At 44.3% G+C, this 16,314-nt stretch overlaps 2 protein-coding genes across 2 annotated transcripts; one reads left to right on the top strand and one right to left on the bottom strand.

Annotated features, from left to right (window-relative positions):
- The first annotated feature begins 232 nt into the window (after nucleotides 1-232).
- LOC18036599 (LRR receptor-like serine/threonine-protein kinase GSO2) lies at nucleotides 233-5,249 on the top strand. Its single transcript, XM_006427340.2, has 4 exons — nucleotides 233-314; nucleotides 892-1,047; nucleotides 1,149-1,229; nucleotides 3,148-5,249. The coding sequence occupies exons 1-4, from the start codon at nucleotides 233-235 to the stop codon at nucleotides 5,247-5,249; spliced, it is 2,421 nt and encodes an 806-aa protein (XP_006427403.2).
- A 7,281-nt stretch (nucleotides 5,250-12,530) lies between these two features.
- On the bottom strand, nucleotides 12,531-14,643 carry LOC112096920. Its single transcript, XM_024181144.1, has 2 exons — nucleotides 13,806-14,643; nucleotides 12,531-13,693 (listed from the first exon to the last, which is right to left on the bottom strand). The coding sequence occupies exons 1-2, from the start codon at nucleotides 14,641-14,643 to the stop codon at nucleotides 12,531-12,533; spliced, it is 2,001 nt and encodes a 666-aa protein (XP_024036912.1).
- Between the last annotated feature and the right edge of the window lie 1,671 nt (nucleotides 14,644-16,314).

Raw genomic sequence — 16,314 nt, 5'->3', positions numbered from 1 at the left:
CGAAAACGGTTTGCCGTTTATTGAGAAAACGGCTAACCGGTTAAGTCCAGAGAGCATGTTTTCTGGTCTGGGTAAAACAGCGTACCGTTTATTGAGAAAACGGCTAACCGTTTAAGTCCAGAGAGCATGTTTTCTGGTCTGGGTAAAACAGCGTACTGTTTATGGAGAAAACGGCTAACCGTTTAACTCCAGAGAGCATGTTTTATGGTCTAGAGAAAATGGCTCACCGGTTATGGAGAAAACGGCTGACCGTTTAAATCCAGAGAGCATGTTTTATGGTCTAGAGAAAACGGCTCACCGGTTATTGAAAAACGGTTAACCGTTTATGTACAGAGAGCAACGTATTTGACATTCTGGAATAAAACGGCTCACCGTTTATTGAGAAAACGGTGAACCGTTTATTTCCAGAAAGGCGTTAACTAGAAACGGTTGACAAGCTTGAAAATTTCAAGTGTTGATCGTTGCAAATTCAAACCAAAAGAGTTTTTTGAAGAAGTACCATTTCGAATGGTTGCATTCTTTTGAATTAACATCTTCTTCATAAAGGAAACATATACAATAAGATTAAAATCAGATTTGTGCAGGTTTAATAAATGTTCTGGAAATACAATCTTATTTGCTAGAGATTGTATTCAGGATTTGATATATCTTGGGGGTAATTTGCCATTAAAACTCTATAGCAAACCAAGATTGGTGAGGGCAAATAAAACCTTAAAGGAAAGTGTGCAAACACGTCTCAAATCCTAAGAAACATTCTTTGTTCTTTGCCTCCATATTCTTATAATTCTCCAACAATAATTGGCTTAAAGGCCTCTATGAGAACAAAGGTACATGTATATGTATATATTTCTCGTGCATATTATAATATTAATACTTCATATGCATTTGCAGCTTACGATAGCAATGGGAGCTTGAAACAGCTGAAGATCTTAAATCTTTGTGACAATTTCTTCGACGACAGCATATTACCATATTTGAATACGCTAACTTCACTTACCACTTTGAATCTTTATTACAATTGCATTGAAGGTTCCAGAATCAAGCAAGGTATATACATTTCATGCCAGCAGAAATGCATGTTAGGCTCGTTAATCTCTTAAAATATATACGTAAATTGTCTTGATCAAAATTTAATGTTTTCTGAGCAGGATTAGCAAATTTGAGACACATGGAAGCGTTGTTTCTAGGCGGGAACCTCAATCTAACAAGTGGCTTTTTAACAAGGCTAGGTAAGCTACTGGGATAATTACCAAACAACCACACTGATCACGGCTTTACTACAATAATTTTGAAGTAATATTTATTTATTTATTTATTTTATTGATGTAGGATTGGCAAATTTGACAAACTTGAAAACATTACATCTTGGTAGTTGTGGAATAACTACACTTCAAGGTATACCACAACAATCATCACTTCCTATTAATTTCCCAGTTTTGTTTTTTGGTGGTAATATTATGGCCTTTCATTTTTCAATCTGCTGTTTGAGTATATCAACTTAGTTGAATCTCAATTAAACGCTTTATTATAATTTTTAAATCTAATTTTGAGTTCCCATTCTTCATTCTTTTGATTCTAATGCCTAATTGACTAATTCCAACTAGATCAAATTTGAATTAGAAGCACTGCTTTCTATACAAAGTTTAGTACTTGACATACTCTATCACCATTTTCTGACAGAACTCGCTCATTTCTTTCACTCTCTCTTAATTCTGAATCTTTTTTATAACAAAATCAACAATGATATTTATTTTTATTTCAATATTTATAGTTCGGAAATAAAAAATATTTTTTTATCATATGTTCATTAATTCTGGAGGCAGGATTAGATAAATTCAAAAGCTTGGAAGCATAAAATTTGAGTAATAGTAATATAAAAAATTCTCTAGAAACCCAAATTAAACAATTTACACTGTGTTTTTATGTTGAAAGATGATAAACAAGAACCCATTATTGTTTTCTAATTGTTGTTTTCACCCAAAAAAAATGAAAATAAAAATGCTATTTTTAAATTTATTTTTAAAATTTATAAATGTGTTCGGTATCATTTTCAAAAATAATCTCAAAAATGAGAAAAAGAAAAATGAGAAAAAGAAAAATTTGTTTGGTAAGAATATCTTAAAGAATTATTATTGGAATAATTTCCATAAAACTTAAGATTAAGCAATGGATATTGATTATTTTAATTTTAAGAATAAATTAGGTGACCTTGCTATTTTTTTGTTCAAAGAAAATGATAAATTCTACATATTTGATTTAGTAAATATATAAAAACATAAATAGTATAATGTATATAAAAAGAAAAGATTATTGTGAGGGAAATTGATTTTTTGGGAATAATAATAATAATAATAATATAAATGGTTAATTACCTTTGGATGACACGTATTTTAACAAATTTTAAGAAGATGACATATTTTTAAAAAATATTTGAGCGTGCAATATTCTGTTAACTTTTGTTGTTAATTTTAATAAGAATAATAAATTAGTTACAAAATGACGTTTCTACCCTACAATTAACTATAAAAAACGCCATTCTTACTCTTACAAATTACAATTAGTTACAAAATAACATTTTTGCCCCCACAACTATTTACAAAATGATGTTTCTACCCCTACTCACTCATTTTTAATTTTTTAAATAGAAAAATATATAAAAAAATTAAATCTAAGTCTAATTAACAAGTATTTTTTGGTTAAATCAAATAATTTTTTTTATAAAAAAAATTCTTGTTGAATGCCAGGCAACTAAAATATTATGAGTTTCTCTCTACATTATCCAACAAATTTAGAGATTAGAGAATCAATATTCAACAAAAAGATGAGGTCAACAAACTCTTCCGCAGAAAATCATAATTTTAAACAACAAGAATTGCTGGAACGCTTTTTGAATTGATTATGATGAGCAAGAATTATTGAGCGCTTTTTTATTTTTATTATTATTTTTGTTAGATTAATTGAAACGCTTTTGCAATCAACATCATATTATATGAGAAATAAATTCATATCATTCTATTATTATTTATGTTGACCAAAATACTTAGACAATTTGATTTCATGTCCGTTTTATAAGTCTTATATTGGTTTTATGATTGAATGCGCTATAATTGGTTTTCGTTTTATTAAATCTGAGCTTTTTATTTTCAGGTTTAGGAATATGTAATTTGAAGAATCTTTTTGAGTTGGATCTAAGCTCAAATAACTTTGAGGATCAGCTCCCTCAATGTCTTATCAACTTGACTCATCTCAAAGTTCTTGATATTTCTTCCAATCGGTTAAGTGGAAACCTACCTTCTATAGTAGCCAACCTCACATCACTTGAATATTTGGATCTCTCTTTCATCGATTTCCAAGGAACATTCTCAATAAATTCATTGGCTAATCATTCAAAGCTTGAGGTCTTGCTACTCTCGCCACAAAACGATATGTTGCAAGTGAAAACCGAAAACTGGCTCCCCACATATCCTCTCAAGGTTCTCCAATTACCTCACTGCCGCTTAAATGTCAATCCCAGTTTTCTTTTACACCAATCCAACTTAAAATTCCTTGATCTCTCTCACAATCAATTGGTTGGCAATTTTCCAACTTGGTTGTTGCAAAACAACACAGGATTAGAAGTTCTGTTTCTGTGGAATAACTCATTCTCAGGAATTCTTCCACGACTTCCCAATGCCAAATACGATAAGCTTAGTCATCTAGATATTTCCAGTAACAATTTCTCTGGTAAGCTACCAAAGAATTTGGGTATTATCTTTCAGAAATTGATATATTTGGATATGTCAAAAAATAATTTTGAAGGTAATATTCCTTATTCAGTTGGTGAGATGAAAGAGCTAACTATTTTGGATTTGTCTAGAAATAATTTTACAGGAAAATTACCTCGACCTATAGTCTCTAGTTGCCTCTCCTTAGATTGGTTGGACCTATCAAATAACAATTTCTATGGCCAACTTTTTCCCAATTATATGAACTTGACTGATTTGGGTTCGTTATATTTGGACAACAATCATTTCAGTGGGAAGATGACAGATGGTTTGTTGAGCTCCACTTTGCTAAGAGTATTAAATGTATCCAACAACATGTTATCCGGCGATATTCCCCACTGGATTGGGAACTTCTCAGTCCTTTCGGTTCTTTTAATGTCAGAAAACTATTTGCAAGGTGATATTCCGGTCCAGCTCAACAATCTTAAAAGTCTTGAGTTTATAGACCTCTCCGAAAATAGTTTGATATCTCTCTCCAATCTTTCACTCGTGAAGCACATTTATCTGCAAAACAATGCAATTAAGGGGTTAATTCCAATTGCATTGCTTAGAAGCTCTACATTATTGACCCTCGATTTGAGGGACAATAAACTTTTTGGTAGGATTCCTCATCAGATCAGTGAGCGTTCGAATTTGCATGTTCTTCTTTTGAGAGGGAACTATCTACAAGGACGTATTCCTAATCAATTGTGCCAATTAAGGAAATTAAGTATCATGGATCTTTCACGTAACAGACTTAATGGGTCGATACCTTCATGTTTGGGTAACGTGCCATTCTGGAGAGAAGCGACTGATGATGATTCGTCAGAATTTTTTTATGCAAATAATGTTGATTCCCCTGTTGCCTACTACAATTCCTCTCTTGAGCTGCAACTGCCAGTTGAACTACATTTTAGACAAGATCAACAAGTAGGTGCAAAATTTGTGACAAAGAATAGATATGAATTTTTCATCGGTAGCAACCTCAACTACATGGCTGGACTAGATTTGTCAGGCAATGAGTTCAGTGGAGAAATTCCATGGAAAATTGGGCAACTTCAAAATATTCGTGCACTTAATCTGTCCAATAATTTACTATCAGGTGCTATACCAGAGAGCTTCTCCAATCTAAAAATGATAGAGAGCCTGGACCTTTCCCGCAACAAATTAAGTGGCCAAATTCCTCCTCAACTAACTGAGCTCAACTTTTTATCAAACTTCAATGTGTCATACAACAATTTGTCCGGCCCAATCCCAGACAAAGAGCAGTTTGCCACCTTTGATGACTGCAGTTATAAAGGTAATTCGGCTCTTTGTGGCTCAATGATAAAGAGGAAATGCAGCAGTGCTTTGACACCACCAGCGACACCTACAGGAGGAGGAGAAGATGAAGGCGATTCTGTGATTGACATGGTGGCATTAAGATGGAGTTTTGGAGCATCCTATGCATCGGTGAGTTTGGGTTTATTTGCAGCACTTTGGATAAACTCGGTGTTGAGTGCATGAAGAACACCAGGTCGGCCATGCAACTAGTTCCATCCCAGAACGGATTGCTTCATCTCTTATATACGAGCAGAGCATGTGTGCAAGCATGAGCCGATCAGAGGAGAGAACAACCAGGGAAACATACCGACCAGAAATATATGACCGAGCCAATACTCATCCCCAGGAAAGCGGGAACACGATCCCACAAAACCGCGGTAGTTGCGTTTCTCCCAGAACGGTTGAAGGACACGCGAGATCCACGTTTGCCCACAATCTAACAGTTAGAGTCCCATGAGGGGCTACCACCACCCGAAAAAGGAGGAATCAGGGGCAAACGGAAAACGTGGGACAAAGGGCGGCTATAAAAGAGAAAGACATCGAAGAAGAGAGGGGGAGAAAAAAAGAGAGAGAGGGGAAACGCTGCCAAATTGCAACCAGGCCATTTCCTTACAAATTTCCTGAAATCATATTACATTGTTTTCCCGTAAACACCTTGTGCTAACTTAGGCATCGGAGGGTTTACGCCGGCAAAACCACCGGCGTCTCTGATCCGTTTTTGGTGAACGCAGGTCTAGCGAGGGAAAAGAAGGTGATTCCAGCCTGAGTGGTTCGAGCAACAGTCAATAACGTAAACGTTGGTGAAAGAATCTGGTCGGTCTAAGGACGAGCAGATTTCAGCATCAACATTTTGGCGCCGTCTGTGGGGAGCTGGATAAAAAGCTACCACCGAATTAGGAAGTACCGGAGAAACAGCGAACGGTTAAACATGGATGTGACGAGGAAGGACGCTCTGAGGGAGGATAACGAAGCTGGGGAAACAATCACTCTTCGGGAAATTGCAAATGAAGCCCGAGAGAGGATGACGCAAGATAGACTGGAGCGGATGGAGAAACAAATGGAGACTCTTGCGGCCGTATTGTTTGAGCTGAGGGACGAGCGGAGAAGAGATTGCGAAACCCCCGTGGGAAGAGATGGAGTTGGAGCAGAACCCAGCCTCCGGGGGCGTAGAGTCGGGGAAATCCCCCCGTACGGAGACCAACCTAACGGGGTGCATCCCCACCGAAGTACTGGTCGGGTCCCAGGGGAACACGTTGATGAAGGGAGAGACCAACCTCGCCCCGGACGGACACTGGAAATAAATGGCCGAGGGGCCAGTGTTGATGAAGGAGAGCTCAGACAGCGATTGCAGAACGCCGAGCAGGAGCGAGACCAGATAGCTGCACGTGATCCTGATCGTGCTGTAGAATTGGAGGGGGAGGTGCGCAGATTGGCGCAGGTGATAGAGGAGATGCAGGGCAAGAGAAAGCCCCCGAGCTGGAGGATAATGCTAGATGAAGAATCTCCGTTGTCAACGGAGATCATGAGTACCATAATCCCAAAGGATTTCCGCTTCCCCGACCTCAAATACTCCGGGCGAAGTGACCCGTTGGTACACATTGAGCGTTTCAACGACATGACGGGTGTGCAGGGGCTGACACCAGCTCAGAGATGTAGGGTGCTCCCGTTGACCCTAGAGGGACGAGCCCGAGAATGGTACCGCAAGCTGCCCCGAGGAGGAATAAAGGGGTATGAGCAGATATGCCAGGAGTTGGCCGAGCAGTTTCGGGGGGCAGTGGCCCCAGAGGATGACATGATGGAATTGATGGGGATGAGACAGGAGGAGCACGAGTCCCTGCGAGATTTTATAAAGCGATACCACCGAGCCGTACTTGATTTGGGAGCTTTCAATCACCCGCAGGCGTTGAAGGGTTTAAAGGAGGGTGTGAGGATAGGCCGACTATGGTATAACCTGAGAAGCCCCCTGGTGCAGAATTATTCAGCAGGATATGAGCAGGCAAAGAGAGATATCGAAATAGAGGAAGAAAAATCGGCAAAGATAAAGAGTGAACAGCTGGAGGAGCTAAGACGAAAGGAAAGGAGAACTCCCAATGGGAGCAGGTCGGGAAAGCGAGCTGGGGAACCCTCAGACAGGGGCGGAACATCAGCTAGATCCCGCCCTTATCCCATAGCTACAAGATCACAACAGTTCCAGCACAATCGGGCTCAGCCTCCACGTCTCCCATTCCCAGATCGGCAGCGAGAATTCCGGCAGATAGCTGCCGACCCCTATCATAACACTCCCAGAGCATCACACGCAACCAATCCCAGGGCCAGACGACCAGATCAGTTAGCAACTATGCCAGCCCGAGATGACGTTCATGATAGCCGAGCCGTTCAGCTGGTAGACCAGAGCTTGACATATAGACAACACACTCCACTAAAGATCTCCATGGAGGAATTGTATGAGAGGATTGAGGGACGAGGCCTGCTATACCCCCCGGCCCCAATAACAAAACCAACTCACCGACGGGATAAGAGCAGATTCTGCAAGTTCCACGACACTCACGGTCACACTATCAACCAATGCCGTGACCTGAAGACTCAGGTGGAGGATTTAGTGAGGAACCGATACTTGGACGAGTATGTAGATGGAATATCCCCTGCCACGGAATCACAGTACACACGGGATGAAGGAGTTGAGAGGAGTTTAGAACGTGAGCAGCCGACCGTCCGTGTGATAGCAGGAGGGCCAACATTGGCCGGAGATTCGAACAGGGCGCGGAAGAACTATGGGAGATACGCCCTGACTAGCAAAGAAGTGCTTTTCAATTTGCCAGCAGCCAAGAGGGCAAAAGTACGGCAAGTTCCTATTATGTGGACAGAGAATGACGAAGAGGGCATTTTGTACCCTCACGAGGATGCACTGGTAATTAAAGCGTTGGTGGCCAGTACAGAATTACGGCGAATACTGGTAGATACGGGCAGCTCAGTAGACATTCTGTTTAAGTCGGCCTTAGATGATATGGGGATTTCAGACTTAAAGCTGGAGCGAACGAATACATCCTTGAAGGGATTTGGAGGGGGACGGTTAACTCCCATGGGGGTCATTGAACTCCCGATTACTGTGGGGACAAAGCCATTTGAAAGAACGATGATGCTGGACTTTGTAGTGATAGAGGAAAGAAGTCCTTATCAGATGATATTGGGGAGACCATTCATGAGGATAAGCCAATGCGTAATATCCACGCATTATCTGGCGCTGAAGTACCGAATAAATGGAGTTGTGGGTGTAGTGAAGGGCGACCAGAGAATGGCCAGGAGCTGTTATGCTACAGCGGCCAAGGAAACGCTGCAGGTGACCTCTCTGGATAATCGAGGAGATTCAAAAAATGGCCGCCAGGAACCTGTTGAGAAGCTGAAGGAAGTTGTTGTAAGCAGGAGCGACCCTAGCAAAGTGGTTAAGGTCAGATCAGAATTAGGCGAAGCAATAAAAGGCGAGCTGGTGAAGTGTCTACAGTCCCATGCGGACATATTTGCCTGGTCTCATGAGGATATGCCAGGTATTGACCGCGGGATAGCTTGTCACAAGCTGGCGGTCAAAAGAGGGGCAAGGCCGGTGAGGCAGAAAAGGAGGTGCTTCAACCACGAAAGGTACGAGGCCATAAATGCCGAGGTGGAAAAGCTACTGAAAGCAGGATTTATAAGGGAAGCTAAGTACCCGGAGTGGATTTCCAATGTGGTACTGGTAAAGAAGGCCAATGGGAAGTGGAGAATGTGTGTAGACTTCACGGACCTCAATAAGGCATGCCCGAAGGACAGCTTCCCCCTGCCGAAAATAGATCAGCTGGTGGACTCAACCGCGGGTCATAGTCTGCTCAGTTTCATGGATGCCTTCTCCGAATACAACCAGATACCCATGAACGAGCAGGATGAGGAAAGCACCACCTTTATAACTAACATGGGTTTATTTTGTTACAGGGTGATGCCCTTTGGCCTGAAAAATGCAGGAGCTACCTATCAAAGGTTGGTGAACAAGGTCTTCAAACCATTGATCGGTCGCACTATGGAAGTATATGTGGACGATATGATCACCAAGTCAAGAGAACCAAGGGATCATGTGAAGCACTTGGAAGAGACTTTCGAATTGCTGAGGAGGTACAAAATGAAGCTGAACCCGGAGAAATGTGCATTTGGGGTCAGCTCGGGCAAATTCTTGGGATACCTGGTGAGCCATCGAGGTATTGAGGCCAACCCGGAGAAGATACGGGCGGTGATAGAAATGAGGTCCCCACGAACAGTTAAGGAGGTGCAGAGCCTTACGGGGAAGCTGGCAGCATTGAACCGATTCATTTCACGAGCCACTGATAAGTGCCACCCTTTCTTCCAAATCATAAAGAAAGGAAAGAAGATGGAATGGACACCAGAATGCGAGGAGGCATTTGGACAGTTGAAGGAATACCTAGCCCGCGCCCCGTTACTATCAACTCCGAGAGAGGGTGACCAGCTGCTTTTGTACTTAGCAATCTCCAAGCGGGCTACCAGCTCGGTCTTAGTGAGGGAGGAAGAAGGGAAGCAACACCCGGTATACTACACGAGCAAGGCCCTGGTGGACGCAGAAACCCGATATCCACCAATGGAGAAGTGGGCGTTGGCTCTGATAACAGCAGCACGTAAACTCCGACCATACTTCCAAGCCCACCAGATCGTTGTAATGACCGACCAGCCACTTCGGCAAGTACTCCAAAAACCAGATGCGTCTGGTCGGTTAGTAAAATGGTCCGTGGAGCTGAGCGAATTTGACCTGTCCTATAGGCCCCGATGAGCAACCAAGGCCCAAGCCCTGGTAGATTTTATGGTGGATTGTGTTGAACCGGGGGAAGAGGTCCAAGAGGAACAACCGGAGGAGCAAGAGGATTCAAAGGGGACATGGCTGGTAATGGTTGACGGGTCATGTAGTGAGCAAGGGTCCGGAGCAGGAGTGGTAATACGGAGCCCAGAGGGAACCGAGATAACATATGCGGTGAAGTTCGAATTTCAACTCACAAACAACCAAGCTGAGTATGAAGCCTTTATCACCGGGCTCGGACTTGCACACGCTCTCAGAGCAGAAAGAGTTGAAATTCGAGCAGATTCCCAATTGGTGTGTAATCAGCTCAATGATCAGTTTCAAGCGAGGGGAGAAAAGATGGGCCTTTATTTGAAGAAGGCGAAGCAGATGGTTAGGCTTTTCCAAGCAGTGGAGGTAAAGCAGATATCCCGGAATGAAAATTTCCGAGCAGATATGCTGGCTAGGATGGCAGCCATTGCAGACCCAAAATTACCGAAATCGGTTCCATTAGAGGTAAGGACCTCACCAAGTATTGAGGAAGAAGCAGAGGTGATGAGAGTAAGTATTGGAGAGTCCTGGATGGACCCGATTCGCGCATATGTCCGCGATGGAGTTTTACCAGAGGACAAAAGGCAAGCAAGGAAATTAAAATGCCGAGCAGCAAGGTATACGCTACTGGATGGAGTGCTGTACCGCCGAGGGTTCACCTTGCCCCTTTTGAGATGTTTGGATGATGAGGAGGCGGATTATGTGCTGAGAGAGATTCATGAGGGAATATGCGGCAATCACTCGGGAGCAAGAACTTTAGCCTTCAAGGCACTCCGGCAAGGATACTTCTGGCCAACCATACACCAGGACGCCAAAAGGATGGCAAAGAATTGTAAAACATGCCAAAGCTTCTCCGAGGTTCCTGCACAACCCCCGGAAAAGCTGACGGCGATGACATCCCCATGGCCTTTCGCCCAATGGGGAATCGATTTGATTGGTCCATTGCCTAAGGGACGAGGAGCGGCGACATATGCAATTGTGGCAATAGATTACTTCACCAAATGGGTGGAAGTAGGAGTCCTCAGCCAAATCACAGAGAGGAAGACAACAGATTTCATTTGGAAAAATATCATCTGCAGATATGGGATCCCCTACGCCATCATCACAGACAATGGGAGGCAATTTGACAACGGCAACTTCAGGGAATTTTGCCGAAACCTGGGGGTGGACCTGAAGTTTTGCACCCCCGCACACCCCCAGGCAAACGGACAAGTGGAAGCGGCCAACAAGGTGATAAAGAAGCTCCTAAAGACTAGATTGGGAGAGAAGAAGGGAGCTTGGGTCGACGAGCTAGCAGGAGTACTGTGGGCCTACAGGACAACTCACAAAACCGCCACAGGAGAAACACCGTTCGCTTTAGCCTTTGGTCATGAGGCGGTAATCCCAGCAGAGATTGGAGTGGGAACACATCGGACGGAATATTTCATTGAGGAGCAAAATGACGAGCAGATTTGCTTAAGTCTGGACCTGCTGGAGGAGAGAAGGGAAGGAGCAGCACAGAAAGTGGCCCAGTGCCAGCAAAGGGTCATGCGTTATTACAACAAGAACGTACGCGTAAGGCAGTTCCGAGCAGGAGATTGGGTACTTAGGAGGGTGAACCAGAACACCAGAAATCCTAACCATGGCGCTCTTGGCCCAAAGTGGGAAGGTCCGTACAGGGTGATACGAGCCACTGGACCGGGAGCTTATAAGTTAGCGTACCAGGATGGACGAGACGTGAAAAGGTCGTGGAACGCCGAACACTTGAAGAAATATTTCCAGTAAGCAGAGTCCTCTACTGAATTCCCATTTTGATAAGTTATTTCTGTTAACCGCATGACGGCTTGATGCGCATGTAAATATTCAGTAGTTCTGTAATACACTCAAATTTGAAATAAAGATGAATTCAGCACGAAATCCCTTTGCTAACAAGCTCAACAAGAATTTTACTAAGGCCAGCGAGTGCCTATTTCTGTTCGGTCAGTGAAGACCAGCAGCTAATTTTCCTAAGGCCAGCGAGTGCCTATTTCTGTTCGGTCAGTGAAGACCAGCAGCTAATTTTCCTAAGGCCAGCGAGTGCCTATTTCTGTTCGGTCAGCGAAGACCAGCAGCTAATTTTCCTAAGGCCAGCGAGTGCCTATTTCTGTTCGGTCAGTGAAGACCAGCAGCTAATTTTACTAAGGCCAGCGAGTGCCTACTTCTGTTCGGTCAGTGAAGACCAGCAGCTAATTTTACTAAGGCCAGCGAGTGCCTATTTCTGTTCGGTCAGTGAAGACCAGCAGCTAATTTTACTAAGGCAACAAAGTGCCTGTTTCTGCTCGGTCAACGAAGACCAGCAGCTAAAGCTTCGAAAATTCCACTAAGGCAACAAAGTGCCTGTTTCTGCTCGGTCAACGAAAGACCAGCAGCTAATTCTACGAGAAGTTTACTAAGGCAAGTAAATACCTACACCTACTCGGTCCACTAAGAAACCAGCAGGCAAGATCAGATAAGTCGTGCAATTATTTTGCAGAAGCAGTCTATGAGTAGACATTAAACAAGGGAGCCAATAAAGAACATCTAAAAATTTATTAATGTTCAGTTGGTTACAAAACTAATGAAAATCTAAAGTCTATACAAAAATAGACCTAAGGGTTAGGAGGGACAGCGGCTTCAGCAGGTGAAGGATCTGTTGTCCCGGGAGGTGGGAGGTCAGCAATCTCGGGAGGAGGGGGCACGGACCCCTGTCCCACTTCAAAGACACGCAGCCCAGCTTCTCCCTCCTGCACCCCATCCGAAGGAGCATCCACCTGTTCCTGCTCACCTTGCTCCTTATCTGCTTGGTCGACCCCCGCCATATACCGCTGCACTCCGGCCTCCAGCTTGCTCATGTCCAGCTCGGGATATTCATCCTTAAGCACAGACATGATACACTTATAGGAGAAGGCAACCCCAGAATCATACTCGGCATCCAGCCGGTCGTCCACATCAGCGGATTTGCCTTTCTCCTCAGCCAGCTGCTCACCCAAGGATTTAATTTCCTCCTCAAGGGTGGCCCTCAGAGTATCCCTTTCAACTTGAGTAGCCTGAAGATCAGATCTCAGGTCACCCAACTCGCCCTCAAGCTGGGAGGAAGTGGACTCAGCAACTGCAACTTTCTCCTCTAGCTCCATATTCAGCTTGTTCAGCTCAGCCAGCTTCTCCTTGGAGCGATCAGCAGAGTCAGCCTTCTTCTTCAACTCCTGATTGTCGGCTTGAAGCTTCTTCTCATGACGCGCGGACCCGGTCTTGTAGCACGAGACCATTGTGGCCAGCCTGAAGGAAACTCTCTGAACAGAAGCAGCCAACTCGGAGAGGCTCATGCTCTCGATGTCCTTCACCATCTTGGGCCCAACCGATCTTTTATAGTCTTTCTGATATGGACTCAGGTAATCACCTTGATCCCGAGACGGGAGAGGAGAAGATCGGTCCCCAGACTGCAAGCTGACCTCAGGGCCCTTGTCGGAGGTTTTATCCCCACCACTCTTACGAGGTGGAGGAGGAGGCAGAGCAGGAATAGGCGCCTTAGAAGGACCAACGCTAGGTTTCTTCGGAGGAGGAGGAGGGTTGCTAGAGCTGCTCGGAGCCCGACCACGCTTCCTGCTCATCGCGCTGAGGATCTTGTTATCCATTCCAGCGGCTAAATCCACTAGGCCCGAACCGACCAGGTTTGTTGGAGACAGGAGGTCTTGGCAGGTAGAAGCGTTCACCAGAGCAGTTTCCACCTGAAGCAAGGGTCGATCTTCAAGCCCCCCGATCAGACCCCACGACTCTGAAATAGCACAAAAGGTTAAAGAACCCAATAAGTAGCAATTTAATTAAGAATATAGGCAAAAATGAGCGACCTGGGGTGACAAAATGGGTGGGAAGATAAAGATCCCCACCAAGCGACCGAACTGCTGGGCACCATTTCCCTCCAGCAAAGAAGAATTTGTTCTTCCAATTTTTGCAAGAAGATGGAAACCCAGTGATCGGTTTCCTCTTTGCAGAACTGGACATAAAGTAGTACCAGCCCGCCTCCTTCGGGCTACTCCGCAGCTGATACAGATGTTTCACTTCAACAAGGGAAGGCTCCTCCAACCCGCACCTCTCCCACAACACAAACATTGCCGAGAGAACCCTCCACCCATTTGGGTGTAGCTGACCTGGGGCCAGGTGCATACCGCTCAGTATCTTAGCAAAATAAGGTTGGAGGGGCAGCCGAGCTCCTAGTTTGAAACTCTCCAAGTGCATCGTCACATACCCTTTCGGAGGCCGACTGGGGACATCCCCTTTTCCAGGAACTACAAGAAGAATCTCGTTGGGGATATTGTAGAGATTCCTAAGTTTAAATAAATCGGTGGGGGTAGTGGCGCAAGCCAGGAAATCAATAGGGTAGGAATCAGCCTCCACCCTATGACCTAGGTGCCTTTTCTGAGCAGGTCGGCTCGGTCCGGAGCTGCTTCCCTCACCATCACCTACTCCTTCAGGGAACCCAACCCCACCAGAACTGTGATTCTCACCAGAGCCCGACGCAGGTCCACCTCTATTCCCTACAAGCTCTAATTCGGGGGAAGGAGAGATAACCAAAGGGCGTGGGTATTCAAGGGTACTCCTGCCATGGGAATGACCTACACTACTGGAGGGTCCTAAGTTATCAGTGGGTATTGGCACATCGAAGCCTGAGTCCCCTGACTCTTCATCACCCTCATCAACAATCAACTTCCTCTTCCGATTTGACATACCGGAATCCCAGAAAGGAAACAGAGAAAACTCGAGTATATGGACACAAAGAAGGCAACACAGAACCCAATCAACAACAACCAGAGGAGAAGTTAAAAGGACTATACCTGGAATAGACTGACACTGATAGCGCCGCCGTGACACAGAAAACACCCGGCGAATGGATACTCCGGACGCTGGAAGTGTGAGCAAAGTACAGAGAGAATTTGGTTGACGGCGGAGAAACGAATAACAAAATGATGAAGACCCCAGTTTAGGGATTTAAAACGAAAAGGGGAAAAGGGAAGCATTTAAGTGATGGGATATGCCAACTCCCCCCCCCATATATCGAGGATGGATAGCCCGTCGTTTCAAATTTCAAATACGAAGAGTCTGGAGATGCCGCGTCACCAACCGTTACAAGGGGCCAGGTTAGATGTAAGCCCAGATATGCTATGTACAGGTCACTTAGGCCCATGCTCAGATCGGGGCCTCCTCAGTAGAAAAATAATACATCAGGTCAGGCCCGTCTCAGTAAAAAGAGGGTCAGATGAGAAGCTCCCTGGGCTGGTGTGATTTGACCATCAGTTTCTACTCTTAACTCATTTCACTCGCCAGACCAGAAACTGGGGGACTGGTGTTGAGTGCATGAAGAACACCAGGTCGGCCATGCAACTAGTTCCATCCCAGAACGGATTGCTTCATCTCTTATATACGAGCAGAGCATGTGGGCAAGCATGAGCCGATCAGAGGAGAGAACAACCAGGGAAACATACCGACCAGAAATATATGCCGAGCCAATACTCATCCCCAGGAAAGCGGGAACACGATCCCACAAAACCGCGGTAGTTGCGTTTCTCCCAGAACGGTTGAAGGACACGCGAGATCCACGTTTGCCCACAATCTAACAGTTAGAGTCCCATGAGGGGCTACCACCACCCGAAAAAGGAGGAGTCAGGGGCAAACGGAAAACGTGGGACAAAGGGCGGCTATAAAAGAGAAAGACATCGAAGAAGATAGGGAGAGAAAAAGGGAGAGAGGGGAAACGCTGCCAAATTGCAACCAGGCCATTTCCTTACAAATTTCCTGAAATCATATTACACTGTTTTCCCGTAAACACCTTGTGCTAACTTAGGCATCGGAGGGTTTACGCCGGCAAAACCACCGGCGTCTCTGATCCGTTTTTGGTGAACGCAGGTCTAGCGAGGGAAAAGAAGGTGATTCCAGCCTGAGTGGTTCGAGCGACAGTCAATAACGTAAACGTTGGTGAAAGAATCTGGTCGGTCTAAGGACGAGCAGATTTCAGCATCAACAATTGGTGCAGTATTTAAATCCACTAGCTAGGTTCATTTCTTCACACAAGATCAAGAACAAGAACATACATTCTGTGTTTTGTTCATCAAGCTGCTGCTCTTTTGAAAAAAAACATGGCATACGCTATGGCGACACCAAAAGAACACATTGAGGAGATAAGAAGGAAGATGTTCTTTATAGGGAGTGAGGTGATAAATCCTCTAACAAAGATGGTTCATCGAGCTGTTGAGCTTCTTTCTGCTGAACTTTACACTAAGGATGTCCATTTTCTCATGGAACTCATTCAGGTATGTACTTCTTCGATTAATCTTTATTTATTTTCGTTCTCATTTAATTGCATGTATATGTTTATTATATATAAGTGCATGCATGGATAGT

This window comes from Citrus clementina, unplaced genomic scaffold (assembly GCF_000493195.1).
Source record: "Citrus clementina cultivar Clemenules unplaced genomic scaffold, Citrus_clementina_v1.0 scaffold_7, whole genome shotgun sequence".
Classification (NCBI taxonomy): domain Eukaryota; kingdom Viridiplantae; phylum Streptophyta; class Magnoliopsida; order Sapindales; family Rutaceae; genus Citrus; species Citrus x clementina.
Note: the sequence above shows the minus strand (reverse complement) of the source record. Positions and strands in the feature narration are given on the sequence as shown.